At 40.8% G+C, this 25,059-nt stretch overlaps 1 protein-coding gene across 7 annotated transcripts in view; it reads right to left on the minus strand.

The window, feature by feature from the left end:
- The window catches only part of UNC80 (unc-80 subunit of NALCN channel complex), a 449,893-nt gene that overhangs the window by 126,902 nt on the left and 297,932 nt on the right, over positions 1-25,059 (minus strand). For all 7 annotated transcript variants that reach the window (XM_085870661.1, XM_085870659.1, XM_085870657.1 and 4 more), the window contains 6 exons: positions 20,090-20,179; positions 16,430-16,531; positions 15,985-16,165; positions 15,040-15,305; positions 1,694-1,828; positions 1,398-1,536 (listed from right to left, as the gene is read on the minus strand). In XM_085870661.1, the coding sequence (XP_085726787.1) occupies positions 1,398-1,536; positions 1,694-1,828; positions 15,040-15,305; positions 15,985-16,165; positions 16,430-16,531; positions 20,090-20,179 (913 nt within the window). The remainder of the gene's footprint in view (positions 1-1,397; positions 1,537-1,693; positions 1,829-15,039; positions 15,306-15,984; positions 16,166-16,429; positions 16,532-20,089; positions 20,180-25,059) is intronic.

Below are 25,059 nucleotides of genomic sequence, written 5' to 3' on the forward strand. Positions count from 1 at the left end.
TTTGCTGGTTCGTGCTGTGGAGCCTCGCGTTGCAGACACACACACACACACACACACACACACACACACACACACACACACACACACACACACACACACACACACACACACACACACACACACAGACGGAAAACCCGACAATAAGGGATATCCAGCGAATCCAATAGTCCAAAAGTCAATGTGTGGTGTGGCCTTCTCCATGACCATTTTGTGGGTCCATTTTTCTTTGCAGAGGATACAATGACCAAAACAATTTACATGGACATGTTGGAAGGATTCGCCTTCCCACAGATTGAAAACCTGTAACCCGATATCATTTTTCAACAGGATGGTGCTCGCCCTCATTCATGTCTTGCTCGTGACAAACAGAGCTCACATTGAAGTGTATTGAGGGTGTACACAAAACTTTATGAGTTTCTGTGTCAAATAAACCACCAGGTATTGTATCATTTGTGGCTCTAAATATATTAACAACCAAAGTTGTCTGGGTCTTTTTGTGTATCGTTTTAGGCCCCATTTCTCAATGGTGAAGAATCACTTTAAAAAAATTAAAAACTTCTTGTATCTGGATCCAGATCTTCACCAAAATCTAATCAATTTCTCTTTGCCATACACCCAACCCGTCTACCAAATTTCAACCGAATCCATCCATAACTTTTTGAGATATCGTGCTATATATCGTTTTTGGCCCGATCTCGAAATGGTGAAGAATTTAAAAAAAAAAAAATTGAACATCCGGATCTGGATCCAGATCATCACCAAAATTTAATAAATGTGTCCTTGTCACTCACTCAACCCATTCACCGAATTTTGTTAGAATCCATCCATAACGTTTTGAGGTATCCTGCTCACAGACAAACAGACAGGGGTGAAAACATAACCTCCTTCAACCTTGTTGACATGGGTAATGATCCTTAGGTGACTTATTGAGGAGCTTTTTTTGTTAAAAAAAAGCAATTGATACCAAAAATACAATTCCTTCAGCCTTTGGACCAAACTGTAATGACTTCGCCCAAAATCTAATGCGCTCATATCTGCTCATTTCCTCTGGAAGGAAAAAAGTTTCAAAACACAGGTATAGCACCTCTAAATAAAGGTACCTCCTCTCAGTTATTATTTGCAGAGAATATGCCAAGCACATTTCATAAACTGTGTTTACAGAGTTGTTGCACAATCGATCCCTGATTCTATAGTTTAAACAAAACCAAGATGCAAACAAATCCATCACAATTACACAGAAAAATACCAGATGACAAGCTACAAGGTGGCAACAGCATTGCAGATGTCAAGAGGTGGTTCGGTTTCTCGAGGAAATATCCTTAAAATCAGGGAACTATGTGAATGTGTTTGTGTGTACAATGTACACGTTATGGGAGTATGTGTGTGTCGCATACAACCTAACGACTTTAGAGGCTTTTCAACCTTCACCAGCTCCAATACATCAAGTGTATCTGGTGAGTCTTTCTCCAGCGAGACCAGAAGGTCAAACAGGCATTGTGCAGACACTTCTCCAGAAGCTCCACTGTTTGGTGAGTCCTGCGATAAGAAAATCACCATTTATAAGTTAGAGTGATGGAAGACCATAAGTGCGTTATCCGACATGTCTCTGTGAATACCACAATTACAGAATTATCAAAGAGAAACAAGCATTTGATCAGAAGGTATAAACACAGGAATCAGATGTTGAAAGTACCGGAGATTCCAATAAAGGTGCAACGCTTGCAAAAAGTTGCAGAATAAAAGGCTTCCGGTGCAGGATGTAAAATTGTCGACAAGCAAACTCAATGGTCTCTCGAAGTAGGGCGTTACTGCGGTAACTGGTATACACCTTGGTGGTAATGAGAAAAAAAAAGCAAAACTTTGGCAGGTACATCAAAAGTCAGTGAAAATTATAACTTATAGAAGATTCAGCTATGATTAGCTGTGGTTATGTCTTTAGATAATTTGGTGGAGTCATGAAATGATGCCTGCTGATGTTGTTTGTCTCTCGGCTGCTCCTGTTAGGGGTCGCCACAGCGGATCATCCGTTATGATCCGCATACTGATTTTGGCACAGGTTTTACGCCGGATGCCCTTCCTGACGCAACCCTGGTCGCCTCTTACGACACAGGGATAAGGATTGGGTTTCGCCATGATTCCGGGCTGCCCTACACCCTCTCATAGTGCGGCCCAGCACAGAGCTCCCGTCCTCAAGCGATCCTCCAACCCAAGCCTCCGAGTCGCCGGATTACAGGCTTACACCACTACGCCCGGTATTAAATGATGCCTGCTGATAAGGTGTGTCATACAGGAAGAGTAATTTGGTCATTACCAAAAGTTTCCACAAATATTGATATATCAATCTACATATGAGAGGAATTCGCAATCCACCTTCAATGGCGTGTTTCACTACAAGCTACTGCGTGAGATAAAGACACGCATCGCTTTTGATGTGCTGAACTTTACTCTTCAATGGATGTAAATCTCATATGATCACCAGGAATCAAGAAACGACATCCAGTAGCAAAAATTTCAACCTTGAGGGATATAAATATATGAACCTGTCAATTAGTGATCAATAACATCAACTTGAACTTGCAGAGAAGGCATCTGAACTGAAGGAAAGCCTGAATCCTTTATCGTTACATCTACTGTACTTGATATCTCTGTTCATACACACGCACACATATATATATATATATATATATATATATATATATATATATATATATATATATATATATATATATATATATATATATATATATATATATATATATATATATATTCTCGAGCTATAAAATGTACCCAACATTCTGTTTTATCAAGTCATATATGCAGGAAAACCTGCTCATTGTTTGTATTTATTTACATATACAGAAGTTGAAGTGAATGAAAAAGGCAGAGGACAGAGAAGAAAGGATAAATTATATAATGCAACAGATGTCTGTCTTTCATCGCACGGCCCGGGAGCCACTGGCGGCCCCTGGTGGCTTAAAGTGCGGCCCCCAATGTGTGGCCGATAATACACAAATATGAAAACAACCCATAATAATCCGCCATAAATGCTATCAAATTGACCTCACTGTTTCAAATGAGTGTTCCAACACAAAGCGTAACAAAAGCAACGTCAGTAGGTAGCAACACAGTATGGAGTAAACCTTCAAATTTCGTGAGTTCTAATATCGCAGGTTTCGACCAATCACAGGCAACCTATTATCTTCCAATTTAGTTATCGTGGTATTTCTTTTCGGCCAATCACAGTTTCTGAGCTGAAATGAGTCATTGTTTGTGTCCGCATGTATGAATAACTTCCTTGACAAGGCTTTTCTTGTTTCTCGTGTAATAATCAGACCAGCATACAGAACGAAGCGAAGTTTAACAATGAATCATCATCAAACAGGAAATGACAAATGGAGATCCGATAAAACTCGATCTACAAGATCTCGTCGACACATACCAGTTAATAATGGTGTTCAAACATAAAACGATGGACCAAAGTAATTGTACCAAAAGCCAGAGAAACGTTATGACATTGTGCTAAAAAATGGAGTCGTTAGAAACGTTGGCAAGAGGTGAAAGTGCGGCATCTGTGGGCTGCCATTTAGAGGATCAGGGATCAGTTTTTGTGAGTACATACACATGTGAAGCAACCTTTTAAACAATGAACATTGTGAAAAGAAAACAGAGGAACAAATTGACAAATTAACGTTTGCGCTGCCTCACAAGGAATTGCTGTGACGGATTACAAATACTGCATGAAGAGGGTCATGGAGCATCAGGCACACTTCCGCTCATCCAGCTTTTGAAGTCAGTCTTGAAATCTCATTTATTGTATTATTATTATTATTATTATTATTATTATTGTAATATTATCTGTATTATTTTGCCTGAAGTTGGGGATACCTGAAATAGGTGGCCTCGTATTACATTTTTTGGTTTCTCAAAATTCAGCCAATATTGTTTTATTGCACATACAGACTTCGATATAGTTAACCGAGCTGCTATATAACATAATTGCATGAAGGACTGTATTATTTTGTTTCACATGTGGTGCGTTGGCTCTCACCGATGTCTTATCGGCAAAAGTGGCCCCCTCTAAAAAATAGTGATGATCACTGCAATAGGCAGTCTTAGAGCAAGTGACAAAGGAGAAGGATCAGGGAGTGGTAATATATACAGGCAGGGGGTGGGGGGAGCAGGGAGGGCAGTTAGACAGCACAGTGCCAGCCAGCTATAGGTAAAGCTCATCGGGTTTTAGGTTATATTCATAGGAGGGTTATATTATAATTATCAATCAAAAGAGGTAGTGTTGAATTTAGTAACACCTAATCCAGAGTATTGTATGCAGTTTTCATTGCCACATCTGAGGAAGGACACAGCTGCCACAGAGAAGGTTTAGTGGAGAGTTACTGCATTGATCTCCAGGCCGAGGAGCAGCCATAAGGAGCAGCTGAAAGAGAGGGATTTTTGCATAAGAAAGCAGGCAATTGCAAGGGACATCTGATTGAGATGTTTCGGATAATGAAGAGTATTGATAAAATGCAGAATAATTTTTCAGCAGAATAGACACTGACAAGATAAGGCGTCACAGTTTAAGAATAAAGAAGGGGAGAGCGAGGATAGTAGCGTCAAAGAATACTCAATCCTCTTGTACATTTGAACCATTTATTTAATACATATGCATATGGAGAACCAGAGGAGATTCAATAACACAAGCAAACAATATGCTCTATCCTCTGATTCTAACAGTACACAGATGTTGAGTTCCCTATATTATAAGGACAGGTGGGGAGGGTGACATCATGGGACAATGTCTTGTCATTTTCAAGACAGATACTGCTGAGGGTGAAGTTTTGAGGTGTGGGGAAAAGATTACTCATAGCCTTTTTTCGCAGTGGCCACTCATAGGTCAGCTTGAATTCAAAGGGCTGGAGAACACTTTATGATCTAAAGTTGATAGGAGTTCAAATAGTCATCTGGATATTACCTAAACACACATTCCATTGAAGCAAGACTCCAGCTTCCAGCCAGACTTTCAGATGCCAATATGATTATTAACCTCTGCCATCGAAGATGGATGGAGGTTACTGTTTTCACCCCCTTCCTGTTTGTTTGTTTGTTTGTTTGTGAACAGTATTACGGAAAAAACTCCTCAACGGATTTCGACGAAACTTGGTGGGGGCGGGGGGGGGTTAGGTCTGGTCCAAGGATCATGCCATTAGATTTTGGACTTGGTCCAAAATCCAATATGGCCGCTATGGCAGCAAATTTGAAAAATATTTGAATTTTTTTTTTTTGCATTGCTACATATTTTAAGTGATTTCCACCCCCCCCCCCCAAAAAAAAAAAAAAATTGTTAGAGAAAAAAAAATTTTGCAACTTTTTTTTTCAACAAAATTTCGATTTCTTTTTTTTGCATTTCTCCATGTTATAAGTGATTTCCAACAAAAAAAAAACATTCCAAAATTATAATTGCGGCTGATTTTGGAGCTTCAGGTGGATATACCAACGTAAAATCAATTTCTGTCTCAAGGAATCTAGTTATGACGAATGAATTGAGAATGTAAAAGTTAAAAGTAAAAGGGAAAGTTGCAAACTATAACTCTGTGAGCACTGTTGATGTCAAATTGAATGAATAGGATATCAGGTTCACTTGAGTGACCTAGCAGTATTGGCGGCGGAGGTTTTGCACTCTACCGAGTGCTCCCCCTCGAGTTTATATATGAGAATACCTTATTATTAATTAGCTAAATAGAATAATACATAATTATATTCTACTGAATAAAGATTAAAGATTATTTGGAAGGCAAAAATATTTTTGGGAGGAGGGGTGTTTTACTTGGCAGCCTGGTCACCTTCCAATACAGTAAAGATATATATATATATACATATATATATATATATATATATATATATATATATATATATATATATATATATATATATATATATATACACACAACCGGTCCAAAGTTTTAGAACACCCCCATTTTTCCAGTTTTTACTGAAATTTAAGCAGTCTAACGTTTCAATGTACTCTGAAATGAAAGCAGAGAACAAATAACCAATTGCAGATAAAAAGGAAATCATGGAATCGTATTGTTGAACAAAATTTAATCGAAATTTTTGACTCATCAAAGTAGCCACCTTTTGCAGATATAACAGCCGAACATCCTCGTGGCATTCTTTCCACAATGGAAATCAAATATTGTTCGGAAAGTTCTTCCCAATACTGTTGCAGAAGTTCCCACAAATGTGTTGCACTTGAGGTTGCTTTGCTTTGACCCTTCAGTTCAGTTCATCCCAAACCAGCTCGATGGGGTTTAAGTCTGGAGACTGTGCTGGCCATTCCATGATTTGAAGCCTACCGTCTTGTTCTTTTCTTTTAAGGTAGTTCTGACATAGGCTGGAGGTATGTTTTGGGTCGTTATCTTGCTGTAGGATGAACCCCTGATCAACTTGGCGAAGACCAGAGGGTATAGCATGGCGCTGCAAAAATGCTGTGGTAGCACTTTTGGTTCAGGGTGCCAGTCACTCTGCAAGTCGGCGACTGGATCCAGCAAAAGAGCCCCAGATCATCACACTTCCTCCTCCATGTATGACAGTTGGAGTCACACACTGAGGAACCATCCTTTCGCCTACTCGACGGTGTACAAAAACTCTGCGTGATTTCAAATTTTGATTCATGGGTCCGTAAGACCTTCTCCCAGTTTTCAGTCGTCCACTGGCGGTGCTTCATGGCCCAGGCAAACCTCTTTTTCTTATTTTGCCATCTTAGCAATGTCTGTCTTCCTACAATTAACCGGTCAAACCTGCAGCTCGAAGTCTTCTCTTCACAGTTGAAACTGAGACTTCCTTACTTCGACCAGTGATAAGCTGTGCTTGAAGCTACTGTCCTATGAGCTGCCCTTCACGCAAGCTGTTGACTCTCAGAAACTTATCCTCTGATTGTGTTGTGGCTTTGAGTCTGCCAGACCTCTTCCTGTCACAGTTTCCTCCAGTTTCCAAGTGCCTTTTGATGGTGTAGGAAACTGTACTCACTGACACCTTGGCTTCCTTTGCAATTTCTCTAAAGGAGAGACCTACACTTTTAAGGGTTATAATGGTCTGTCTGGCTTCCTTTGTTAATTTTCTTTTTCTCACCATTATTATAGCAATATACTACTTCCTGAAGTGCAATACTGTCAACATAATGCTTCAGATGGTGCAGCAACACAGTCTGTTCCAACACTGCTTTTGTACAGACAGAGGGTTTGTAACTAATCAACAAAAGTTAGGACACCTGTAGGAGTTCTTTGCATCAACTTTCACGGCTTTATTTACTTACATAGCTGCAGAACAGCTGCAGTTGCTAACCCATTACTTGTTCCCTGAAAAGGCTTTTTAACAACTCTGAAATCTTCATTATTTTTCAGTTTTTGGGAACTTTTGTTTTTAACCTCTGGCAGTTTACTGCTTAGCTTTGTACCATTTCAGGTTATTCACTGGATTTGAACTGTTTAAATTTCAGTAAAAACTTGTAAAATGGGGGTGTTATAAAACTTTGGACCGGTTGTGTGTATGTATGTATGTACATGTATATATATATATATATATATATATATATATATATATATATATATATATATATATATATATATATATATATATATATATATATATATATATATATATATGTGTGTTTGTGTGGGAGATAGAGGAATTTCATAGTAAAGGGAGGATTGTATTGTGGTCCATGGACGGGTAGGAGAAATCTCATAGTAAATTAATTAGGGAAAACTGTCACCGTAAGATTGTTATGTCACCACATGGGGGGGGGGGGGGTGGTGCTGTGTTAATTTGGTCAGGTTTAAGGCCAATTTCTCCCAGTATGTGATTGTCCCCATGACCTTTTCCTATGTTTTTGCATTTACAAGCCGGCTATAAAAAGGAAGGACGCTCTAACAACAACCGGCAGGCCACACCCCAAGGCTTGGGTTTGGTCAGTGTGTCGTGAGGTGCAAGAGAGACAAGAGGGCATGATCGGAGAGCAGATATATGTTGTGAGGAATGCGGTTGAGACAGAGGGTCTTGTTTTTGCACTTCTCTCGGCACGACAAAATAGCAGTGCGTTTCTCGTTGTTCGTGCTGGTGTGAATTCATTCACATACTGAAGCAAGATGCGAGCCATTACTGTTTGACTAAGTCACAAAGTTGTACATTTATGAAGCGAGAGAGAAGAAGAGGAGCATATCTCTCAGCGATAACTCAGCGTTATCCCATCGCATGTTTGAGGAAGAAGGCGAGCCATAGTTGTGAGCAGATCTGGTGCTTAGAGAGGAATGGTGTGGCAAGAAAAGAAGCTGCACAGTTGTTTCTGGGCCCTGGTGTTGAATACCACCACACAAATTACCACATGTATGCTTTCCACCCAGAGAGCGACTTGGTGCCACTTTGGGTGCGGTTTCCCACACAGTGATGATGCAGTTCGATCGGCAAGCTCCAAAACGATCATCTCTGGACACACAGCTTAGTGCCAGAATAAAGGGAGGATTTTCTTTATTTTATCTTTCCCCTTGTCTGTATTTGAGTCTGTGTCTCGAAATTAGCTTTGGTTAACCTCATATTTTTTATTTTCATTCGTTAATTTATTTCCATTATAAATATTTGATTTATGTTCATTCAACCCTTATTTATTAAATTTGCTTGCGTCTGTCTATTCATTGTGGGTTCAAGTGAAAACCCTTGTTCTTCAGTCCGGTACATGCTTTGCCTCCCTCCATCCAACGCGTGCTTTAATCTCTGAGGATCACCAGGGTAGAACTATTTGGCTATCCATCCAGGTCGGTGTTAACCGCCCCCGTCCATGACATGTACAGATCAACTCGTCTTTACGTAGCCATCATCAGCATCACAATCGCATTTTTGGATCAGGTCTATCATAATTATCATAAAAGATAAGTTTCATGATCTTACTAACTCAAGAAAATAAACTTCATTTTATGTTCTTCATACAGGAAAATAAGCCTGGTGTTTGCTTGATGGTCAAGGTGTCTGGCTTCAGATCTTAAGGTCTTGACTTTGAGCCCCTGTCATGTCATTAAATAACACCACACGTGTTCCCTGAGCCCGTCATCCTTCCAAGGTTAGAAAAACAAGTCCCAGCTTATGGAAAACAGAGGGCACTGCAGCAGTGGCACAGCTGCTCTCCCAGCAATGAGGCAACCAGCAGCCACAGGCTGCATTAAAAAAACTCAAGAAAATAAACTTTATTTAATGTTCTAAACTCTTTTATTCAGGAAAATAAATAGCACCAAAACAATGCACAAACATGTTCATTAACAGAACAGTTTGGAGAAAATTTGACGTTGAAGTCCCAAACTTGTCCTGAAAGTCTCTGTCGTGTCCATCTTGTTTACCCCGTGTACCCCGCCCCATCCCTCTCCCTTCCACAGATCTCCCCATGTCTCTGTTCCCCACTGTTTTATTTTCCTTCACTGTCCCACTCCTTTTGTCTCCTGCTCCTCTTGTTGTGTGTTTCTATGTGTTCGCTCTCATTTGAGCCTCGACAGTGTATACAAAAAAAAAAAAAATTCCCCATTACCCCCTAAGTTTGCGGATTTGTGGTTCATGAGGATTTTCAAGAACGTAACCCCCACAAACGGCAAGGCTCTTCTCTATATACCTGAGCACCGTGCGGAGTATTGTGTTCCATGAACTCTGTAGTTGTTTATGTATTTATTCAATTACTTGCCAATTTATTTATTCATTCATAATTCTGCTTATTAAATATCAAACAAAGGGGTTGGCACCAGTAAAACCTATGAGTACTTTTCAGTACTTTAAAATTATAGTTAGAAATATGAATAGCACAAGATCAAGTGTATTTCATTGAATCTTTAAAAAAATTATCTTGCAAGTGCGAATGGAAGGTCCATTTTGGGCTCTCGCATCACTCTCTTTTAGTCTCCCTTCCCACTGCAAACACTTCCATTCCCTTCCTCTTTGGCTCCTTTCTTGCTTCCTGCATAAACATATTGCTTTGTTGTTCTCAAATTTGAAACAGGATTCTTCTTTGTCCGTGTTTTGACAAATGTTCTTTGGGATCATGTCGTCTATTTTCACAATATAACCTTTACCAATTTGGGGCTACACCATGAAATAGAAAACCTCGAAATGACAGGATTACTCTGGCAGATACCTGTCTGAATGAGTTGGTCAATCATTTTGAGACATTGACACAGAAAATCTACTTTTCACAATTAATGTGGAACCTATCAACAAAACCTTTTCAGCTTTGACTGGCAATTAAAATGGATGTCTGCTTTTCAAATTTGATTACATATTCAAAGCATAAATCATCCTTGATCGAATACATCACGAAAGTACTAGACCAATTGGACCCTGGTAGTATTATTCGGGTACCAAGACTTTCAGGCTGGGTAATCTATTGTTTTTCTTCTGATTATCCTCCTTGTATGTTATGATTATTCCACCAGCAATTTTCAAGTTTATTCCCTATTAAATTCATTGTCTCTGCAACCGCTTGTCAGATTAAGACCAAATTTTCACCATAAGTGCAAAGACTCATGTGGAATGTTATCATCATCAGTATGATGTCATAGGTCACATAGTTTGGCAGCCATGTTGGAAAAAAGGAAAAATTTGGACCACTGTATCTACAAAACCGCAGCATGGAAAAAATTGAAACTTTGCACATGGAAAGTACTCTAAATGGGGAATAAGTGCAATTTTTTAATATTGTCATTGGAGAAGTGGTCCCAGTCAACATTTGACACGTAGAACCCTGTATCTGATTAGTATGAAATTTTTGAGGGTCGTCTGAGGATAAATTGGTCAACAGAAAAAACTTATGATGTCAAAGGTCATGTGGTGGTTTGGCAGATATATATATATATATATATATATATATATATATATATATATATATATATATATATATATATATATATATATATATATATATATATATATATATATATATTTTGAACTTTGAAAAGATTCTCCTCTGAAATGGCTGAACAGATAAAGGTGAAGCTTCACACGTTCGACCAGCCTTGGGAATACCAGGGTGTTCACGACTAATTGATAGGTCACATGGTCTGGCAGCCGTATTGGATGGAATGAAAATCTTTAAAAATTTCTTTCTCTTGAACTGCTTCATCAATCGACATGAATCTTCCCAAATATCATCTCATGCCATGGCTGCATGTAGTGCGAAAATGAAGACGTCATGAGTCACATGGTTTGGTGATCATCTTGGATAGAGAAACACACCTTATCCGATTAACACAAAACATCACAAGCTTGATACCGAACCCAAATAGAGGCAGAATGTAAATTTATGATGTCATAGATGTGGTTCAGCAGCCATATTGGATTGAAAATTTAAAAAAAAGCTTTAATTAAAAATCTTCTCCTGCAGAACGACTTAACAGATCAGTTTGAATCTCCATAAGCATGATACAATGCCCTTGAGGAATATATGGTGTAAATTTTAACATCATTCATCACATGGTCTGGCAGCCATATTGGATTTACCCAAAAACCTTTAACAATCTACTTCTTTAGAATGGCTGCACAGATCGAGAGGGAACTTCACAGCTATGTTCCACAAGCCTAGTGGATACACTGGTGTTCCCAAATAATTGATGGGTCACATAGTTTGGAAGCCATATTGGATTGAAGGAAAATATTAAATGACGTTTTCTTTAGAACTGCTTATCCTATCGAAGTGCAACTTTCCAAGTATCATCTCACATTATTGCTGCATTTGGTGTGGAAATGATGACATCATAGTTCACATGTTTTGGCAGCCTTATTGGATCCAATAACGAACATTATCTAATGAACACGAAAATTCACACACGTGATCCTATGCCCAATCCTCGGCAGAATGTAAATTTGTGACGTCATCGGTCATGTGATTCAGCATCCAAAACAGTTTGAAAATCGATCCTTTAAAATAATCTTTAAAGAAAGGATCTGGCATTCTTCAAAGAAGGATCTGGCATTTTTCACCTTTAAAAGAAAAACATTCTTCTCCAAAACTGTTCAACAGATCGATGTGAACCACATTACATAAAATGGAGAAAGGATAGTAGATCATAACTGCAAAGTTTCACATCGATTGCTACAGCAGTTTTTGAGATACAATTAAAAAATTTTTTTACTTGAAACCAATGTGGCTGCCAAACCACATCAATGATGACATCATCATTATCAAAATATATATGCCAAGGGTAATGGATCATATTCCTAAAGTATAAAATGGATAGGTTAAGTGGTTTCAGAGAATATATATGTTTTTGCAATAATGGGCTTGGTTTGGGGAATATTGGTTGAGAATTTCAACATCGTTGGTCACATGGTCTCGTGGCTACATTGGAAAAAAAATATACCTTATCTGATGAATGCGAAATTTTGAAGATTTGATCGACTACCCATTTCTGAATTTGATATTATAAAGAGGAGGTCATGGGTCAGCGTCACCTTGTTTGACTCCGGGGAGTCCTGATATAGCCTGTGGACCCATGGAGCGAACGTTTATTACTTCGTGTTCAGGTTATTTAATTACCAATGATCGAAGCAGGGTTGTATCAAATTGGGACGTCTTATAAAGTGGCAGTTCTATTTACTATTATTATCTATATATTAATACTGAAGGACCAATTTTGTGCTCCTCCGAGCGGTCGCGTCATTTTTTCTCGGAACTGTGACCTGGACTGAAAGAAACTTCGTACCTGTAAGAGTGCATCGCACATAGTGGCAATAGTCAACCTTCAACTCTGAAGCATCTATATATAAATACTGAAGGACCAATTTTGTGCTTCTCCTCGCGGTTGTGTCACGTTTTTCTCGGTACTGTGACCTGAGAAGTTTTGACACGGTGTACGTCAAAGTAGACACGTGCACAAATGAGGGGACTTCTTCACAAGTAGTGTACACCAAAATGTCGTGTACAAGGACGTTTTGTAGGCCTCATTAGGTAAGGCCATGGAGTACATCGACTGGGATCCGGCTGTTACAAGAGCCGCCACTGGTTGTCATATTGGGCTCATGGAACGGAATCCGTCTGTGACGGGGTTTCGGCAAGTTATTATTATTATTATAGTCATTATTTCATTTGCAGCCTATGGCTGCTGGTTGCATCATTGCTGGAAGCGTGACATTGCGGCTGATTCAACCTACCTGTTGTTATTTAACAGCAGAACAGGCTCAAACTCTAGACCCTAAGATCGTAAGCCAGTCACCTTAACTGTTAAACCAACATCAGGCTTTCCCTGTTCATGCACACAGCACATTCTTTTCCCCTTTCTTGATGTCTCCCAATGACCTAAATGGCCTCATTTCATCCATGACCACAGGTAATTTTAAGATCATACGATAAATAATAAACTATTATCCTGGAATAATTTTTATTCAACCTCAAGCATTCCAGAGGTAACTTTCAGGGAATTTGTATTTTATCAATCTGTGCCAGAAATTGTGATCATTACCTTTTCTTCTTATCCTCGTAAAGCTTTGCAGCCAACCTGTTATTTTATCATTGGTTTTATTATAGCTCTAATTTGAAAATTGTGGATTTTATCTTTTTGACATTAACAGGACTGATGAAGCCTGACATATTAAGCTCCAAGAACATGCATCTATACATAAAATGAGCAGAGTTTCTCAATCCGTCACGCTTTATTCGAAAGAGTTTCTGCTGTCGTATAATAAAACAAATGGTACCGTTGGAAAAGAAATAATGCAATTACTTCGTTGGAAAGCTTATGATCGATTAACTTCCAACAAATATTTGTTCCTTCAAAAACAAACTTGCCCGTTTTAAAAGCCCGTGTTTCCAGGATTGATGAAGAAGAAGCAGGATTCTGCGATTGAGGAAGAAGAAACAGGTCCTCGAGTTTTAATGGAGCATTTCCAACGGTAACATTTATTATTCTAAGACAGACAACAGGAACACTTTACAAGGACAAGGGAGGAGTACACAAATGGAGATATAGTAATACTTTTCAAACCAATATAACAAGCTCAAATGAGCCAAGATCCTCATTCTCTTAATGATGACGTCATGAAAACGAATATGACGTCATTGTGAAGTATCAGGTTTGCGATAAATTATCTGTGCTAACGCCCAGCTCGATTCCCGCAAGCAAAATTCAAACAGCTTGCCTAGTTTCGGAGATAATGGTATCGGTAATTTCCATTAGCGGCGATATTATGACGTCAACTTTTTTTCTAGGAAGAATTTCCAAAATCGGAGATGGTCACTGCCTGCGCGTGGGCTTTCTGCATATACATGGCAAGTTTCACGAAGATCCGATGAAAACTCTGGGCTGTGAAACAAAAAATGTCAAAAAATAGGAATGACGTCATAAAAAATGATATGACGTCATAGTGATGTATCATATGTGCGGTAATTCATCTCTGCTAATGCCCCGTTCAATTCCCACAAACATAATTCAAAAAGCTTGCCTAGTTTCGGAGATAATTTTTTAGGCGATTTCCATTAGCGGAGATATTTTGACGTCATAACTTTTTTTCTCGGAGGAATTTTAAAAATCGGAGATGGTTACTGTCTGCCCAGGGAATTTTTACATATATATGCCAAGTTTCAGGAAGTTTCGATGAAAACTGTAGGCTGTGAAACAAAAAAAGTCCACAAGAAGAAGATGAAGAACAACAACGTGAGTAAGACTTAGAGATCCTCCACGAGGATCTAAAAATGAAGAAAAGTACATGGAAGGAGCACAAACAAAAACAACACAAAAACAACTGCAGCCACAACAACAAGAAGTGTTATATATATATATATATATATATATATATATATATATATATATATATATATATATATATATATATATATATATATATATATATATATATATAAAATTCACATGTTTTACTTTATTCTAGAATACATCCTTATTGACACTCTCAGATAGATGTACAATGTGTTTGTGAAGTACAACATTCTGTCTTTTGTTTAAACCCGTCAGCGAAGGGACGGGAGGCATGCTTGTTTTGTTGTAGGTGTGAGAAGAATAAAACCTGCAACATAGTTGGAAGAATCCACTGGTAGCCGTTGAGTGAGAACAAATGGTTGAAGTGCACAGCAGTGTTGATGGTGGTGGCGATGTACTGCCGAAGAAGTGCGCTATCCTCCGCATGCAATACCAGAGCACCATTCAAGACATTTAGAAAAAGCATGACCTCATCACCCCATGGAAACTCGCTGGGCATTCCAAGGAACATCTTTTCGAGAAGCCTTAGCCATAGTATCTTCTGCAAGCAGTCCAGGCCAAGTAGCTCCTTTCCTGTTGATATTTTGGAAGGGAGGAAGGGTTAGTTGCGCTTGTTATCTTGAGACCAGTGAGAGTATCGCACATGTACCCTCCCCATGCCTGAGCACTTGTAAAAAAAACAATTTTGCAACTTGGCACAGTAACATGGAGAGCAGGTAATACTTGTCATTTGATATAATCATCCCTTCCCCTCCCTCACATATTGGATTTTTATTAATTTATTTATATTGCATTTCATTATTATACTGACAGTTTGAAAATAAAAAAACTGAAAATCTGCTAATCGTCAGAGGTCAGAATGACTTCCAACACGGCCAGATGCCATGTTCTCTGTTTTGAGATCATTGGTTATGGACGAGGCTATGTCTTTTTTTGAAACAGAGATTACCTGTTCCAGAATTGTTTTCTTGAAGAGTTTTTGTCTATTGTTGGTGTAAATTTGCTGATGTAATGTATTTGCACATCTCATTGAATGCCTTCACATGTGTTTTTGTGCTGGCATCATGTGCCCTTGTCTGGGCCAAGCGCTTTTGTGAGCCTTATCCGGATGTGTTGCCATTTCTTCCTCTTCCTATTTTAATGCTCGTTCATTCCCGGACTTGTTTCCCCGCCGTCGCATTGTGAGTGAGTTGCTACCCTTTTCCCCTCTGAAGAAAACTTAAGAAAACTTTGCGGATTAGAAATGTAATACCTCCAGGCAAGGCAAAGAGAGAAAATTCAGCATCAATGGCTTTGCGTGGGAAAGAAGGCAACCGTAGCAAGTCCTCCTGCAGCAGGGAAACGTGGGACTGCAAGTGTGCCGGTGGTTGGTGGCGTGTCAGTGCTTCCAGGAAAAGCAGGCGGCCAACTTCCTCCAGCTTTTGCATAAATACCTAGTTCGGAATAGTTTGGTGTCAGAGGCTGTGCAAGAAAAAAAAAAGAACTTACAAACAAAAGCCATTTTCATAGTTTATAGTACTGTGCTGAGAAATAAACTTGAATCCCAGTATGATGGTCCTTGTATTATACCGATTCATACTGTTCAACATGCCGATTCCACTACATCTAAGGAAAAGGAGATTTCATTTTGCTCATCCATATATGGATACTGACTGCAGAGTCATACCTACTGTGAACATACTTGTGGTACCGCTTACCTGTTGTTGTATCAATGACTGTCCTTTTTCCAGGTCCATCTTGACAAGGCTGAGTTGGGGTGAAACTGAGCGCCGAAATGAGTATACGTCCCGCACATAAGACTGAGTAGAGATTGGAGGAGTCAGAAAAAGATGACCATAATATCATATATATATTAGACTGAAAGGCAAGGTCATTTAATCTTGACAATATGAAATTTAATGTATTGTTTTCCCATGTGTATTACCTTTAGCACAGGAAACCGTTAAATATTATGGGGGTTACGTTCCTGGAAAATGACGCGATAATCAAAACAACGATAGTTAAAACCAATTTCATATGGTTAACGAGAAGGGCATTTGGTAGAGCGCATACCATCACCACGTAATGTCTGATCCACAAGAACATATCGGGCCCAATACTTTTTTTAAATATCATGCTGTGTCAGAGGCTTGTGGTGTCCCCACATATTGGAACTGGATGCATATTTGAAAATATATTTTTGTGATGCACTTGGTGGTATGTGTGAGGATTACTTCGATCCCTGGTGCTCTGAAAAAGCAATATATAAAGAAACTAGAAGGGCACTCAATAGAGCGCATACCTCCACCATACAATGCCTGATCCAAGGAGAACATATCGGGCCCATTACATTTATGAAATATCATGCAATACAGTACTATATCGTTTTTGGCCCGATCTCTCAATGATGAAGAATCACTTTAAAAATTAAATAATTATCGTATTCAGATCCCGATTCGGATCTTCACCTAAATCGAAACAACTGGTCCTTGCAAAACACCCAACCTGTCCACCAAGTTTCATCTGAATCCATCTACAACTTTTGGAGATATTATGCTCCATATTAGTTTAGCCCTATCAATGGTGAAGAATCACTTAAAAAGGCTTGTAGTCGGATCCGGATCTCGATCTTAACCAAAATCTAATCAGTTCATCCTTGTCACACACCCAACCTGTCCAAACAATTTCATCTGGATCCATTCACAACTTTTTGAGATATCCTGCACACAAACAAACAAACAAACAGACAAACATATAGACAAACATACAGACAGACAAACACCCAAACAGACAGAAATGGGTGAAAACATAACCTCCTTCACCTTCGGTGGTGGAGGTAATAAAAATTTGGCTGATCTGGATGGCACAAACTTCTGATGAAAATTTATTGGGGATGCCTACCCTACCATCTTTCAACATATAAGACCCCGAGAAGACAAGTCCAGGGAGGCAAGGGCACTAAAGAGAGATATCAAAAAGGTACATCTTTTTTTTTTATTATTTCTTCAGGTGTTTTTTGCTCTGTAATAGTGAGGCTCATAGAAAAGCAAAGTTAAATTGACAGTGAGGCAGTGGGGCAACAATTGGGCACAACCAGCAAGGGGATAAACAAACAGGAAAGTCAAGGAGAGAGAAGTAGGAAGGAAAGCCATCACCGGCAGCTTGAACAAATGCCAAATTCGTGAATCCTCTGTTAAATATCCTGCATCACAGTGGTGACCCCTCTATGATTGCAATGCGAGCCAAGAAACTGTGATAGTAGAACTGACACTGTATGGAGTATGGCAAGAATAATTCGTCCGGGGCCAAGCGAAACATGATCGAGGCCATTTATTCCTGATACACTCCTATGTTGAAAGTTTTGGGTCACTTCCTCCAACGGTCATGGAGAAAACTAATTTAGAAGCGAATAAAGGTGAAAAAGTTAGGGCTGAAGAAAAAAAAATAGGACCACTGGACAAGTAGCTTATCTTGTCCCTGGCCTAATGCTGTAACCCAAATTTGGTGTAATTCTGACTGGTGGATCTGGTGAGAAAGATTTTTGAAGGAATTTCCACAATTTTCAAAATTTTTTGCAAAGTCCACCATTTTGACATATTTCCAGGCATGTGATTGGCATGACCTCTGCAATTTAACATTAAGACCCTGTCCTAATCCATCCATCCATTGGGACCATTCTCTGTACAGAGCGTAAGTGCTGCTGAAGCAGTCTCCTGAGCTATTGGGCATAATCCTGGACAGGTCGCCACTCCGACATAGGATACTCAAATGGCTCAATCATCCCAGCAAGCTGGTACTCATTTTGCCGACCTCGGAAGGATGACAGGCTGAATCAACCCCACCTGGTATTAATTCAACAGCTGAGTGGGATTTGAACTCAGAACCCGAGGATCCCAAGCCCACCACCATCACCATTCAGCCAACACCAGGCCTGTCCGAATGTTGAAACCCAAATTCGGTGGCATTCTGATGGGTGTGTCTGGAGAAGAATATTTTTAAAGGAATGAATGTGATTTTCCCAAAAGTTAACTAAGTTGGCCATTTTGACACACTTCTGGTCACATGATCCACAAAACCCCCTCAATATAATTAACATTCCAACCCTACCATAATGTGGCAACCCAAATCTGTGAGCATTCTGAGAAGAGAAGAAGATTTTGGAAGGAATTTGCATGACCACAATTTTTGCACACTTTCAGTCACATGATCAGCATAGCCTCCACAATTTAACACGAGGACCGTGTTGCTAATTGTGTGACCCAAATTTGGTGGGATTCTGACTGATGGGTCTGGAGAAGAAATTGAGGAATTTATGCGATTTTCGCAAAATTTGACTACGACGGCCATTTTGGCAGACTTCTGGTCACGTGACCAGTATAGCCTCTGCGAGTTAGCATCAGGACCCTATCCTAATGTTATAACCCAAATTTGGTAGCATTCTGACTGGTGGATCAGAAGAAGAATTTGGAAGGAATTCACTAAGTCGGCCATTTTGACACACTTAAAGTCATGTGACCGGAACAAGCTTTGCCATTCCTATTACCAGTGAGGAGAGGAACGTTGCTGCAAAATTTCAGCCAGATTGGCCCAGTGGTTAGGCCAGAGCAGTCGAAAAAGGAGACGAACGGACAGACGTGACAATGTCTTATCTGGAATGTAAATTCCAGAGAAGGTAAGAACAGTGAGGGCCTCGGCAGACATTCCACAACATAGTCAAGGATGGTTGTGGGTGCATATTACGAGTACAATAATAATATTAAGAAGAAGAATAACAGGTATGTTGAGTATGTGAACGGAAACGGTGTTGAAAGCCAAACACGATGATAATTAAGTTTGTGTTTAAATTTCCCTTTAAAAAGCCAAAACGTTGACATTTTGCAAAGAAAAATTTGCAAAATAAAAACAACAGAGTTATCAGAAAATGTTTTCAAATGGTACAAATTTTCGATTATTGAGACAGCATACGTACCTTTCATTTGGGAAAGCTGAGATAGAGAAAAATAGATTGTTTGAAAGTAATCGTCGCAGATACTTCACTGGCTTTGCTGATATCTAAAGTATGGATGATAAGCTATACTGTGCACATGCTACCAAAATAAAGATCTTCCATCAAGTACTGTATCAGCCCAGGATGAAAGAAAGAAGATTCGTCGGATCGCGAAAAGGATTTGATTTCTGCTTTTAAATCCTTCAAAAACATGCAAAACACCTTTGCCGGGCACTCGTCGATGACAGGACAGTGAATTGAATGTGCAAGATGCAATAACATCACTTTTGTAAGAACAATCAACGGTGTGAAGTGACAAAGTCAGATTACATGTATTCTTGCATCTCATGGAATAAAAGTTGAAGTATGGCACTTCATCATACTTGCGTACCCGATTGTAATGAATGAGGTTCCTCCGACGATCCATCAGGAAACAGCGGTTGTACTGGGATTCAGGTATGTTGAAGAATTCCAGGCTTTCCTTGAAAACAAAAAGAGTAAGTCAGGGTAGAAAGATTGGCATTGTACATGGGCTGCATTAATCAACTACACATTCACACTCCATCCACTCAAACCTTCCCCCTCATCCCACCCCCCTCAAAGCCTCACCCTCACCCTGAAAAGCTTCCCCCCCACCCCCACGTCCCACTCCACTATCCTGCACCCTCCTCCACTCCCCACCCTCCAAAGCCTCCTGTTTTCTCCAGAGCTGCATCGACCTCAAACATCCGAGGTCTCTGCTCCAACCTGACAGGTCTCTCATTGCAGGCTGCTGCCAATAAACCTGACATCATCTGTTTTAAAGAATCCTTTCTCCCACAGGACATTCCTGACTCCTTAGTGCCTCTCCCTGGCTATTGTATCTCATCCAATTTGATAGGCCTGAACCCCGCCCTGATGGCAGAGTTGCACTTTATATCAAGAACTCAATTTCTCACTGCCTTTATACTGATCTGGAGTACCTTGTACTAACACCCTTGTACTAACACCGCCCAGTCCCCAGGAGTACCTCTGGCTGCAACTTCCCCTCTGGTCCCAACTCTTGTTTGTCTGTGTGTTGTACCCTCCCCCTAACAGTGATGACTAAATGTACATACATCCATATATATCTCTATCTCTATCTCTATCTCTCTCTCTCTCATAACAGGTGCCAACTTTTAACCCCTTATCCCAACTCTCTCTTCTTCTGTGGTGATTTCAATTGCCTCAATGCAAATTCGCTGGGTGTTGGTACCTCTCTCATCAGCCATGGCACTTCAGCAAAGGATTTCTATCAAAGACTTTGAAAGGTCCATCTGGTGGCACCTGGAGCAGGAAGAAAGCGAGTGCGAGTGGGGATCATTGTGGTGGAAATACTGCATGGTGTGAATGGCCAAGGGAGCTCCCAGGAGACCGCGAGTGGTGCAACAGAAGCCCCGTGCATAACGCACGGTTGGGCGGGTGGGTTGGAGAGCCATAAAGAAAACTCCGAACAAAGGGTCACAGGCTACCAACAGAGAAAGCTCCGAGATATTGAAATTTCTGCAGATGTGCCAGTGGATTACTCCACATACTTTGTTGTGCCTTTGTGTGTACAGCTGTTCTGATATACTTCTTTTCATCCCGATAAGAGGTAGCTCATGATTTCTGTTGCGACTTTGCAAAATCTTCACTGGTCTGATTGGCTCAGTCCTGCGATTTTTTTTGATATTTTTGAAAGCCATCTAAGTTGTGTCTTTGGTCTGTGGCATATATAATGACTCTTTCTCCATCCTAATTGAGCTGATCCATTCTTAACCATTCCAGTGATCCTTTTTTGTCTATCCCCAATCTGTCCAAATCTTTTCATTTTTTATATTTCCCCGCTCTTTTGTCTTTTTCCCAGTTGTTACTATATATGTGTTGGTATTTTTCTCAAATTTTTATTTTGTCTTTTTGCAATCATTGGGGCTGTAGGGCTATATTTGTTGCTGTTTCAGTTTGGTGCATGACATCTTCTATTCACCCCTGTTTTTAGTCGTTTTTTGCAAGGTCAGTAAGAGATACCTTTTCTGGCTTGTGTTCATGCTTGTATACAACTTGTATTCGGTAGTCTGTTGAACTTTCCATGTAATCTGCCAATCCTACGGTCATGGCTCTGAGCACTTGAATGAGTTCCATCAGGCCGCTACCCCATTATTTCCTCGGCAGGTTCATTCTCGGCATGCATTGATTTTTGTAGAACATTTTGTGAAGAGTAAGGACTTTCCTTGTTTTGATGCATAGTTTTGTGATTTCCACTTGTGGCCAGTTTACTATTTGACAGCTGTATAGGAACACTGGTACTGCCAGTTGGTCTATGTCTTTGATTTTGTTCTTTGAGGATAGGTATGTTTTCAGGATCAGCCTCGTTATGCGTAGGTATTCTTTGATAATTGTTTTGCACATTATTTTATGACACATTTGGAAGCCCTCTTCTACTCCAAAGTGTTCGTCAGACACTTCGTTGTTTAGGTCCTACATTGTTGTATCTAGGTCGATTTTTATCTTGTCCATTTTTTTGGTCAGTTCAGGTATGGGAGCATGTGCCGGAGCAGCGCATCAGTGCATCCACTTTCTGCCAATACTCTAGGGGCCTCCGTCTGGCTATCTTCCAGGCAGATGCCTGGTCCATCCCCATCTCCTTGTGATGCTGATCAACCTGCTGCAACCACGAGGCACATGGTCAGATCATTGGCCTCCTCCACTCACAAGGCTTCCTCGCTGAGGGAATCTGGTGAGCAGGATCAGCGCTAGGAAAATGAGCCACATGCCCATATAGCCACAGCTGATGCTCACGGACTATACAGGTAACAAATCTCAATGGAGTCTCTCTCAGCAACCGCTCGTTGGATACAAAGTCCGACGAGCGATAGCCAAAGATTCTCCGAAGAGACCTCGTACCGAAGGAGCTAAGTCTCACATCCGTAAAGCAAGACGGGAAGCTCCATTGACCTGAAGACTCAGACTTTTGTCCTCGTACACAGGTACTGACACAGCACACCACCCCATGATCCAGTGAATCTATGACTGGTCACTGCCAGAGGAGACAAGAATATCACTGCCAATGTAAGTGAATCTCTCCGTGACCTCAGCATCCTCACCACAAACAGGTACAGACAAGACAGCAGCATTCAATATGTCATTGAAAGCCTGGATCTTAGTTTTGACTCAGGAAACCCGTAATCCCATTGGCTCCGACTCCTCACTCAGCACCTCGAGGGCCCTCAAAACGATATTCAGAGTCTCCGCAAAGATGACTGCATAGTCTGCGAAATCAACGTACGAGATCTTGACATTCCCAAACGATGCACCACAGCTTGATCTCTTTGACAACCTCCCAATAATCTAATCTATACAAGTGCTGAAAAGCATGGGGCCAGGTACACACACCTGATGAACTCCAGTAACAACTGAAAACAAGTGAGAGATGGAATCACCACATCTCACAGCACTTTCAGTTCCAGAGTATCATTCAGACATCAGATTGATCAGTTTTGGTGGAACCCCATGAAGGTGGAGAATCCTCCAGAGGGCATCCTGATTCAATGAATCGAACGCTTTACAGAGATCAACATCGGCTGTAAGCAGCCCCTGCCAAAACTCTCATCTGCGTTGGGTGAGGACCTGAAGAGCAAGGATACGGTCAATTGTTGACCTCTTTGGTGTAAAACCTGACTGCTCTGGGGGCTGGTGCTCAAGCAGATGGTGGCAAACACTATCAAGAATTATCTGAGCAAAAACGTTGCCTGACACTGAGAGCAGCATCACCCCTTGGAAGTTGTTGCAGTCCTGGCAACCACCCTTCGCTTTCCATAGAGGGACAACAAGGCCCCTCTTCCAGTCAGTTGGGATGATGCCTGTGTTCCAGGCAGAGCGCATAACTGCATGCAACGACACGGGTGCAGCATTTCCACCAGCCTTGAGAAGTTCAGCATGGATGCCACAGATCCCAGGAGCTTCACCCCATTTCAAACGGTTCACCGCAGCCTGTGTTTCCACAAACGAAGGTGGACCACAGTTGATTGGAGGGTCAGAAATCAGGATAGTAACACCCCTGACGTACAACTCACCAGCCGGTAGGTCAGCCTTGAACAGCCGCTCAAAGTAACTGACCCAGTGGACTTCACTTCAGACTCCTCTGTCAAGAGCCCACTACCCTCAGCTCTAACTGCAGTACACCGAGGGATGGGCTTGGAGGAACACAATGCAGAATTCCCCTGTAAGCAGGAGGAGAATCACTTGACCAATGATGATGCTCTACTCCCTCAAAGATTCCTCACACATGGGCCTTCTTGTCCACAATCGGTGCACTACAGTTTTATGCCTCAGCTCCCTGAACAGCTCAGCTCTGCCATTAAGCCTGGCCCTGAGACTCTTGTCAATGTATCCAGTGTCCCTTGCGAGACAAAATTCTTATTCACCCTCCGGTGAGTTCTGAGACATCCACCGGCAATAACAAGGATGGTCGTCTTGAAGGCACTCAACAACTCTTCAGGATTTCCCAAAGCACCCAGACTGCCAAATCTCTCAGCATGTTTGCAAACTTTTCAGCTACCCTCTCATCCTTGAGCTTGCTAACATCCAGCCTCCGCTGGGATGGTACCATTCTCCCTGATTTAATCTGCAACTTCAGAGTTGCTACAACAAGCCTGTGGTTGGTATTGAGGAACTGAGCACTCCGATGAACCACAGAGTTTTGGGTCATCCTCCAGCTACAATCAATGAGCACTTGGTCAATCTCCTTTGTCACACCACCAACATTGGAATTCCAAGTCCAGCGATGAGCTTGAGGGCGCTGAAACCATGAACCGGCCACCCTAATTCCATGAGTTCTTGCAAAGTCGAGGAACTTAGTGCTATTCTGGTTCACAGTTCCAGACCTATAACCATCCCTATCAGCACCAGTCGATACATTGAAATCCTCCAAGATTAGAAGGGTATCTCACCTGTGGCACTGATCAATCACAGACTCAAGCATGGCATAGAATGCATCCTTTAAGTGAGATCACTCACCTCAGTCGGAGCATTTACAGAGATCAGGGAAACGACACCCAAAGATTTGCGAATCCTGAATCTCATAACATGCTCGTTGACTACACCATTCATCATTGGAGTCAGCATATTGGACACAGCTACAGCAACTCCTTGGGTATGGTAACCATACCAATAGTTGGTGTAACCACCCGTCATGATCTCGCCGCTGTCCGGTGTCCGAGCCTCAGAGAGTGCTGCAATACCAATGTTGAAACGCTTGAGCTCAGATGATAACAGAGACAGGTGATCATCCTCTCTTAGGGATAGGACATTCCAGGCACCCACCTGCAGGTTAACCCAAGGAGACCGCTGCCGAGTGGACGACGC

The sequence above is a fragment of the Eptatretus burgeri genome, chromosome 2 (assembly GCF_056783735.1).
Source record: "Eptatretus burgeri isolate ZD-2024b chromosome 2, Ebu_testis_v1, whole genome shotgun sequence".
Taxonomy (NCBI): Eukaryota; Metazoa; Chordata; class Myxini; order Myxiniformes; family Myxinidae; genus Eptatretus; species Eptatretus burgeri.